This window comes from Nerophis lumbriciformis, linkage group LG10 (assembly GCF_033978685.3).
Source record: "Nerophis lumbriciformis linkage group LG10, RoL_Nlum_v2.1, whole genome shotgun sequence".
In the NCBI taxonomy this organism is placed as follows: domain Eukaryota; kingdom Metazoa; phylum Chordata; class Actinopteri; order Syngnathiformes; family Syngnathidae; genus Nerophis; species Nerophis lumbriciformis.
In genome coordinates this window covers 21016916-21026827 of record NC_084557.2, presented here as the reverse complement: position 1 = coordinate 21026827, position 9912 = coordinate 21016916, and the positions used below count along the sequence as shown (strand labels likewise).

Genomic DNA, 9912 nt, shown 5'->3' with positions numbered 1-9912 from the left:
ATAGTGGCCTTCAACTCTTCTGCGTTTTTGGGTCTGGCATTCTGCATCTTCCTTTTCACAATACCCCACAGATTTTCTATGGGGCTAAGGTCAGGGGAGTTGGCGGGCCAATTTAGAACAGAAATACCATGGTCCGTAAACCAGGCACGGGTAGATTTTGCGCTGTGTGCAGGCGCCAAGTCCTGTTGGAACTTGAAATCTCCATCTCCATAGAGCAGGTCAGCAGCAGGAAGCATGAAGTGCTCTAAAACTTGCTGGTAGACGGCTGCGTTGACCCTGGATCTCAGGAAACAGAGTGGACCGACACCAGCAGATGACATGGCACCCCAAACCATCACTGATGGTGGAAACTTTACACTAGACTTCAGGCAACGTGGATCCTGTGCCTCTCCTGTCTTCCTCCAGACTCTGGGACCTCGATTTCCAAAGGAAATGCAAAATTTGCTTTCGTCAGAAAACATGACTTTGGACCACTCAGCAGCAGTCCAGCTGGTGTCGGTCCACTCTGTTTCCTGAGATCCAGGGTCAACGCAGCCGTCTACCAGCAAGTTTTAGAGCACTTCATGCTTCCTGCTGCTGACCTGCTCTATGGAGATGGAGATTTCAAGTTCCAACAGGACTTGGCGCCTGCACACAGCGCAAAATCTACCCGTGCCTGGTTTACGGACCATGGTATTTCTGTTCTAAATTGGCCCGCCAACTCCCCTGACCTTAGCCCCATAGAAAATCTGTGGGGTATTGTGAAAAGGAAGATGCAGAATGCCAGACCCAAAAACGTAGAAGAGTTGAAGGCCACTATCAGAGCAACCTGGGCTCTCATAACACCTGAGCAGTGCCAGAAACTCATCGACTCCATGCCACGCCGCATTAACGCAGTAATTGAGGCAAAAGGAGCTCCAACCAAGTATTGTACATGCTCATATTTTTCATTTTCATACTTTTCAGTTGGCCAACATTTCTAAAAATCCCTTTTTTGTATTAGCCTTAAGTAATATTCTAATTTTGTGACACACGGAATTTTGGATTTTCATTTGTTGCCACTTCAAATCATCAAAATTAAATGAAATAAACATTTGAATGCATCAGTCTGTGTGCAATGAATAAATATAATGTACAAGTTACACCTTTTGAATGCAATTACTGAAATAAATCAAGTTTTTCAAAATATTCTAATTTACTGGCTTTTACCTGTGTGTATATATATATATATATATATATATATATATATATATATATACGTATGTATATACATACAGTATGTATATTTATATGTATATATATATGTGTATAACATGTTAAATTTTCAGTTTATAAAAAGCTACATTAGATGATGATAATCATTTTATATTTGAATATTATCACCTCCTGTGGTCAAATACGCTTATTACACCCTTGTTTGTGCCATTTATGTACTTTTTTCCTTTTTAAGAATACTTTTTAAAAGACATGTTGAAGGTCATCGCCACATGTACTCGCTGCTCATCTACGTTATATGTCAGCAGTCAAGAGGAACTTTCGTAACCTGTTTTGAAAACGTTTTATTACATTTATTCCAAATAATGTATTACGAGAAATGGTTTGAATCGAGAATCAAATCGTCACCCAAGTATGTGAATCGAATGGAGTGTCACATCACTACTAATAAAATATATTAATTATAGTGAATTCCATTTTCAGAACATGCAAAGCTGATATAAAAAATCAAAGTCTGTAAAAAGTTCCATTGGATGAGTGTCAAATCCAACATTCATGTTATATTAGTGCAGTGGTTCTCAACCTTTTTTCAGTGATGTACCCCCTGTGAAATTTTTTAAAATTTAAGTACCCCCTAATCAGAGCAAAGCATTTTTGGTTGAAAAAAAAAAGGATAAAGAAGTAAAATACAGCACTATGTCATCAGTTTCTTGATTTATTAAATTGTATAACAGTGCAAAATATTGCTCATTTGTTGTGGTCTTTCTTGAACTATTTGGAAAAAAAGATAGGTTTTTATTTATATTTATAAAGGATTTTTGAATTGTTGCTATTTTTAGAATATTTAAAAAAAATCTCACATACCCCTTGCCATACCTTCAAGTACCCCCATTTAAGAACAACTGATTAGTGTGTGTGGACACTGCCCCCGTGTGGTCAAACACGTGTATAACTACGCGGATTTGGTGTGTTTTTTTTTTTTAAATTATTAATAAACATTCAAAATGTGACTTTTTTGCAGGCTGGTTGAACTTTTAGCGTCATGTCTCTGACACCTCCGTGGACCACCTGAGTGGATCCGAATGAGATCCATGCATAGTCTCCAACCCGGAGCGACGACGCCCGCTGGACCCCCGCCGCCTCCTGACGGACGGCCGCAGGGTGACGCCCTCCAGCAGTTTGTAGCGCGCGATACCGCCCACCTCGTCCAGCTTCCTGGCGCTGCAGCCCGGCGTGGGCACCTTCACCGTGTTCCCGAACTTGGAGTAGTCCACCGCGTACATGCCCTCCTCCTCGGACACGGTGGGCACGAAGCGCTGCCCCCACAGGATCTCCTCGGACACGTAGGAGGTCCTGGCCTGCGTGGTGATGCCGGTGGTCTCCACCACCCCCTCCAGCACCACGATGACCTCCACGTCGTCGTGCTGCAGGTCGGCGGCGGACATGTCGTACATGGGGCTGCGCTGGTCGATGACGTGGCAGATGACCAGCGGGGACACCAGGAAGACCCCGTTGCTGCCCACCGGGTTGTCCATGTGGATGTCGATCTGGTCCAGCGGCACCACCTCGCCCTCCTCCGTGCTCGTCCTCCGCACCACCTGCATCCGCACGGTGGCGCTGATGATCATGCTCTTGCGCAGATCCCCGATGCGCACCATGAAGCACAGCCGGTTGTTGCGCACCGACACCACCGCGTGCTTGCTGAAGATGAGCGTCTCGGCGCGCCGGTGCGCCTGCGCGGTCTTCATGAAGATGCAGCCCAGCATGACGGCGTTGATGATGAGCCCCACGATGTTCTGCACGATCAGCACGGCGATGGCGGACACGCACTCCTCCGTCACCATGCGCCCGCCGAAGCCGATGGTCACCTGCACCTCGATGGAGAAGAGGAAGGCGGACGAGAAGGAGTGGATCTGCGTGACGCACGGCACCAAGTCGCCGCCGCGCGGGTCCAGGTCGCCGTGCGCGAAGGCGATGAGCCACCAAATCATGCCGAAGAGCAGCCAGCTGCACAGGTAGGACATGGTGAAGATGATGAGCGTGTGGAGCCATCTCAGATCCACCAGGGTGGTGAACACGTCCTGCAGGAAGCGACCTTGCTCGCGGATGTTGGTGTGCGCCACGTTGCATCTGCCGTTCTTGGCCACGAAGCGCGCTTTCCGGCTTTTCGCCTTGAACTTCGGGTGCTGCAGGACATCTTCCGCCAGGCGCGTCAGCAAGTAGTCCTCCGGGATGAGTCCTTTCCTGGACAACATGGTCACCCCCACATTACGCACCGGAGGGCTCCGACGCTCTCTCCGTGTGGGTGTGTGGGTGTGTGAGTGCCGCTCCGAGCTCTGCCGCCTTCTCCCTGGGTCAGGCGGCGAGTCCCACCAGGGGGATTCCTGCCCTCAGCTGCCGCCGTCACTCAGCTTGCAGCACAGGCGGCCACGCGGGTCACGCTTTACCACGCACAAAGGCGATCATCGTCACGGTCCACGCGTCATGCCATGCGCTTTGACGCGTGGAAGACCCTCCCCTCCGCTCCCCTCCAACACCTTTACGCATCCAGCAAGCCTGGGTTCCGACCAAATCGCGACCCAACGCTACTGAGCATGCGCACGCATGCGCATCAACGCTCAAGGTGCCCTCGAACAAAAGAACCATAGCAATTAAGGTGAAAAGTTGCGGTAACACTTTAGTTTGGGGAACATATTCCAAGTAACAAAGACTTAATTTAGAGTTATTTAGACACTAGGGCAGGGGTCGGCAAGCCAAAATGTTGAAAGAGCCATATTGGACCAAAAATACAAAAACAAATCTGTCTGGAGCCGCAAAAAATTAAAAGCCATATTACATACAGATAGTGTGTACTGAGATATAAATGTAATTAAGATGACTTAAAGGAAACTAAATGAGCTCAAATATAGCTACAAATGAGGCATAATGATGCAATATGTACATATAGCTAGCCTAAATAGCATGTTAGCATCGATTAGCTTGCAGTCATGCAGTGACCAAATATGTCTGATTAGCACTCCACACAAGTCAATAACATCAACAAAACTCATCTTTGTGGATTCATGCACAACGTTAAAAGATTGGTGGACAAAATGAGACAGAAAAAGAAGTGGCATAAAACACGTCCTAGAAAGTCGGAGAAAGTTATACATGTAAACAAACTACGGTGAGTTCAAGGACCGCCAAAATTAGTAGGACAAAACGGCGCTTGCCAAATACTCGAATCAGTGAAGCATGTTTAATACAAACAGTGTGCTTTATAACAATTAGGGAGGTTTGTGTCATGTTTGTCCTCCTACAGAAACCATATTAAAACAAAAAATATATTTTTTTCCCCTCATCTTTTTCTATTTTTCATACATTTTTGAAAAAGCTCCAGAGAGCCACTAGGGCGGCGCTCTAGAGCCATGGGTTGCCGACCCCTGCACTAGGGGAACATATAAGAGTTAGGGTTACTAATAAGCAATAATTCTGAGGTTATTGAGGGAAGACTCTTTGTTAATGGCTTACTGGTAGTATAATGAGGCCATGCAGAATAAGTACTTAATAATGACTAATTAAGAGCCAATTTTTGCATGTTAATAAGCAACTAATTAATGGTGAATATGTTCCCCAGTCTTACCAAAGTTGCTATATTCTGGTTATTTGTAGCATTATTTTACATGCCAGGAAACAAACCAAAACTTCATAAACCTTGATTAATCTAAACTGGTAAATTTAACAATCGATTATTCACGTCGGCAAAGTTAGAAACGTGTGATGCAGTGTACTTCCACGCCACTGCAAACACAAAAAAGGAATACAGTAGCTTGTTAATGAACTCAATCAGAATCTTTGAGGCGTTCTTGCCATTAAACGTGAGTGTGAACACTGTAAAAAGAAATGCACAATTTACAGTAGAATAGCGGCAGCTGCGGTTGCCAGGAATTCACCGTAAGAAAATACAGTCGCGATGTACAGGACATTACGCTATGTTGATGTTGAACACGTTCGTTTTACAGTTGATAACGTGATTTTGCTTATGTAAAATTACTAACATTTTAGAATTTAAGGTAAAATGTAGGCAGCTGTCGTTGCCAGGAATTCACCATATAACACATTAGGGCCAATTTTAGTGTTGCCAATCAGCCTATTCTTAGGTGCATGTCTTCGGAGGTGGGAGGACCCGGAACGAACCCATGCAGTCACGGCAGAACATGCAAACTCCACACAGAAAGAACCTGAGCCTGGGAATGGAACCACTGTCCCACCTTGTCACCAATAGTATCTGCAAAATGCCTGTAAGCGGTACATGAGGATTTTAACTTGAACGTATTTGTACAACCTTTCACTGGACAACTCACAACACGGCCTTCAGCAACATGTTCCTTAAAGTGAGCTATTAAAAATGAGCCTTAAATGCTTCATATCTGTTAAATAGCTGCAGTTCCAACACACAGCGTGGTGCATTTGCATGCAGTTTGAAATACAGCACATAGTCTTTTTGTTCTTATCTGTTCTGTAAAGTTCAAATTTGAATGACAATAAAAAGGAAGTCTAAGTCTAAGTCTAGACATAACCTCTCAATGTCTGAAACCATTTGCCACAAAAATACAAGAAATCTGTTGTTAGCCAAACGTTAACTAATGCTTCAACACAAACCCCTAATGCTAGGAATTTAAATGTACAATCGTCAAAATCTTTAATTTAGACAGAATAATATCGTACATTTTGGAGTATTTGCATTGTACAAGTTTTCTTTATTTTCAAGTGTTTCCTACACATTGTAACCATGGTAACTTGGGTTATCTACTGTTACTTGGAGTCCACTGCATTTACTACTGTGATAAAACTTTGTTTTTACGGTTTACTTTTTAAACAATTGCTCTCCGTATTCATTATTTACAGTGCACATACTGTAACGTGGCGTGTCCACTTTGCTCCGTGACTCCTTGTTGACGTTCCAAGAAGGCGCCGTGGATATTTTGGGCACTCGTATCGCATTCTACAGTCAGTCTTGGCTCCAGCAGTGCCTTTGATACCACTTGAGGACATGAATCTAGGCCACGCTTCCACCACTCAAATATGAAAACACACCGTTAAGAGATAATATATACTTTATTAACAAACGTTTGAGTATGCTATATACAAGTATAGTACACTATGAATAAAAAAAAATCAAGGTCAAATATCCCAATTGCACTTTGAATGTCTTCCTTCAGCCTCTTTCACTGTGCTACTTGTCTGCTCTCACAAAGGAGGCAAAGACGCTGTCTTCCTTGTCCAGCAGGGCCTGAGGCTCGTCGTGCTCCAGGATGATGCCCCGCTTCATCACAATCACAATATCGGCATTCAGGATGGTGTGGACGCGATGCTGTGCGGCACAGGAAAGCACGCTTAGATGACGAATTATTGCTGTCGGCACTTTATGAGCGAGCGTGTGTTTGCACTCACTGCTATTGTAACGACTGTTCGGTCTGCAAAGGAAGTCATCACCACTTTCTGCAGGATGCTCTCCTACGGAAGCAGAAATACTCGTCATCACAGTGACAGTGGGAAGTTTGACCGTGTGTGCATCTTACGCCCAAACATGCTCGCTACTTCTTTTGTTCCTTCTTTCTTTGCGTCCACTGGACGGAGCAAAGAAAGTGGATTTGGTTTGTTGAGCTAAAAGCTTGGCCTTGTGTGCTTAAGGGCATCCATGCTGCATTATTGTCACCACAAAATGTAGTTTTAGTCATTCGGGAGATAAGTCGCACACACACACACACACACACACACACACACACACACACACACACACACACACACGCACACACGCACACTCGTATTTGTCACCTTCTTGAGACCTCCGGAAAATGTCTCGCTTTAGGACCACCCTTTCTAGATATATAAAGATTTGTATTTACAACATTAATATTATATACATACTATACAAATATAAAAAAGCTTGTTGTGAAAAATGAGTTGGAATTTCACAGTTTCGCAAAAAAACGTCACTATTTTACAAGAACGACAAAAACATTGGCACTATTGTGATAAAAATCTGAATTTTAGATGACAAATGTCACCATTTTGCATTAAAAAGTAATAATTTCACATTAAAAAAGCGATAATTTTACGAGAAAATGTTGCAATATTACAGAAACAGAAAGAATATGAGAAATTGTTCCCAATTTTATAATAAAAAAGTCGACACATTGTGAGAAAAAGACTGATTTTAGTACATTTTTATTTTATTTTATTTTTTGTTTGTAATTGGTTTTTAATCTTCATTATTTACTTCAAGTTATTACAGTATGTCTCTATATACATATTTATTTTAATTAATTTTGGCCAAAGGGGGCACATTTCAATTCCTTACACACACTTGTTATTACATATGTTGACCAGAGGGGGAGCACTTTTAAAACCGACACAGTCAATTTGAAAAATCCCTTCTTTTTGGGACCACCCTAATTTTGATAGATTTCGCCACCAGGGGTGCAAATGAGACATTCTCTATTATAGTTTTCCATATTGGGACCATGACTTATGTCCTAACTTGTTCACCGGTCCTCATATGGAAGGTACTTTTCCTTGTTGATGTCTCAAGAAGGGTCAAAATACAAGAGCACGCACGCACGCACGCACGCACGCACGCACGCACGCACGCACGCACGCACGCACGCACGCACGCACGCACGCACGCACGCACGCACGCACGCACGCACGCACGCACGCACGCACGCACGCACGCACGCACGCACGCACGCACGCACGCACGCACACACACACACACACACACACACAGGCTCTTCCCTTATCGCAAAGCTTTCTTTTTTCCTAGTCCATTTCCAGCAACACTGTTGGGTTTCTTCCCTTGTCGTTGCCACGACGACGGTTGAAAATGACCCGGCGACCGCCGCGTCCTCCTGCCCTAAACGCGCACTAACCGTCGCCATGTCGATGGAGGCCGTGGCCTCGTCCATGATGAGGATGCTGCTCTTCCTCACGAAGGCCCTGGCCAGACAGAAGAGCTGACGCTGACCCTGGCTGAAGTTCTCTCCGCCTTCCGTCACGTTGGCGTCTGTAAACAACCACGGACTGAATGTTACATTGAAGCCACTTCATTAGGTACACCAGTGTATATGTCATGTGATCAATACATTAATAGCCCGGGCTCAGTTTTGATTGACCCTCATTTAATGCATGAAATTACTTTAGTCAAATCTGTTTCCTGTTTGTCATGATGATAAACTACTGCAAACTACAACCTCCTTGTTCAGTTAATACATGATCATGACTCTTATATACAACTTTATAGTTAATACATGATCATAACTCTTATATACAACTTTATAGTTAATACATGATCATGCCTCTTATATACAACCTTATAGTTAATACATGATCATAACTCTTATATACAACTTTATAGTTAATACATGATCATAACTCATATACAACTTTATAGTTAATACATGATCATGACTCTTATATAGAACTTTATAGTTAATACATGATCATGACTCTTATATACAACTTTATAGTAAACACATCATGACTTATATACAACTTTATGTTGCAGTCTGTTGTGCTGTTCTTGATGTTACATTGTCATTTATTACGTAACAGAAGATAACAAAACATTATATTATCTCACGTCACGTATTCTTACATTATGTAACCTTATCGTATCATACGTTACCTTATCTTACGTCATGTAATGTTACTTCATTTTATATTAAGTTATCTTATGTTACATTATCTTATCTTACATTATGTAACTTTACATAATCTTTTGTTATCTTACATTGCATTGTCTTACGTTAGCTTATGTTACATTACCTTACCTTAGATCAGGGGTGTCAAACTCATTTTAGCTCAGGGGCCGCATGGTGGAAGATCTGTGCGCACGCGGGCCGGACTATTACAATCATGGCGTTAAAACTAAAAAAATGAAGACAACTTCAGATTGTTTTCTTTGTCTTACTTTGGCCAAAAATAGAACAAACACATTCTGAAAATATTACAATAAAAATATAGAAAAAAATAACGGCAGCGGTAAAGTTTAGATCCATGAAGGAAAGAAGAAAGTGAATGAATGTTCATAACTGAATGGTTATATATGCATAACAATTTGTTTTCTTTTTTATAATTTTTTTTAATGAATTAAGTAACATTTATGACAACCTTTTTCCAAAAAACAGGATAATGCATACATTTATCATTTGTTTTCAAAACGGTTACAAAAAAGTGGGACCCCAAAAATGTACTGTGGGACCCCATTTTTATGACTTGATGGGGTCCCTGGGACCCCATTTTGAAAATTCCTTGCGCCAACACTGATGGAGTATTGGTGCGTGCAAAACAGCAGCAGGCGGCTGTGGCCTGCGGGCCGGTTATTATACTAATCAAATATCATCCCGGGGGCCATAGATCATTAATTTGTGGGCCGGATCTGGCTCGCGGGCCTTGACTTTGACACCCCTGCCTTAGATTATTGTACGTTATCTCACGTTACGTTATCTTATGTTTACGTATTATGTATTGTTACGTTGTGCTATGTTAATGTGTTATGTGAATATATTATGATTAGTTATGTATTGCTATGTTATGTTAATGTGTTACGTTATGCTAATTTGTTATGTTAATGTGTTATGTTATGGCTCAGTTTTATCTTACATTAGTCCAGTAAATAAGCAAATGTGATTATGAATCTTATTTGGCGTATCCCTCCCAGCGGGTCAACAAGGT

At 42.5% G+C, this 9912-nt stretch overlaps 2 protein-coding genes across 12 annotated transcripts in view; both read right to left on the bottom strand.

Moving 5' to 3' along the window:
• Positions 1-1368: 1368 nt before the first annotated feature.
• On the bottom strand, positions 1369-3635 carry kcnj11 (potassium inwardly rectifying channel subfamily J member 11). Of its 2 annotated transcripts, XM_061970047.2 has the most exons (2): positions 3290-3475; positions 1369-3201 (listed from the first exon to the last, which is right to left on the bottom strand). In XM_061970047.2, the coding sequence occupies exons 1-2, from the start codon at positions 3322-3324 to the stop codon at positions 2235-2237; spliced, it is 1002 nt and encodes a 333-aa protein (XP_061826031.1). In that variant the 5' UTR covers positions 3325-3475; the 3' UTR covers positions 1369-2234. The 2 variants fall into 2 exon arrangements, with proteins under 2 accessions (XP_061826031.1, XP_061826030.1); XM_061970046.1 differs by having other exon boundaries at positions 1369-3635.
• A 2653-nt stretch (positions 3636-6288) lies between these two features.
• abcc8 (ATP-binding cassette, sub-family C (CFTR/MRP), member 8) overlaps positions 6289-9912 on the bottom strand; it is a 119587-nt gene continuing 115963 nt past the window's right edge. For 5 of the 10 annotated variants that reach the window (XM_072913929.1, XM_072913923.1, XM_072913928.1 and 2 more), the window contains 3 exons: positions 8109-8242; positions 6628-6690; positions 6289-6547 (listed from right to left, as the gene is read on the bottom strand). In XM_072913929.1, the coding sequence (XP_072770030.1) occupies positions 6410-6547; positions 6628-6690; positions 8109-8242 (335 nt within the window). In that variant the 3' untranslated portion in view covers positions 6289-6409. The remainder of the gene's footprint in view (positions 6548-6627; positions 6691-8108; positions 8243-9912) is intronic. The other 5 variants (XM_061970042.2, XM_061970045.2, XM_072913927.1 and 2 more) reach the window with 1 other exon arrangement.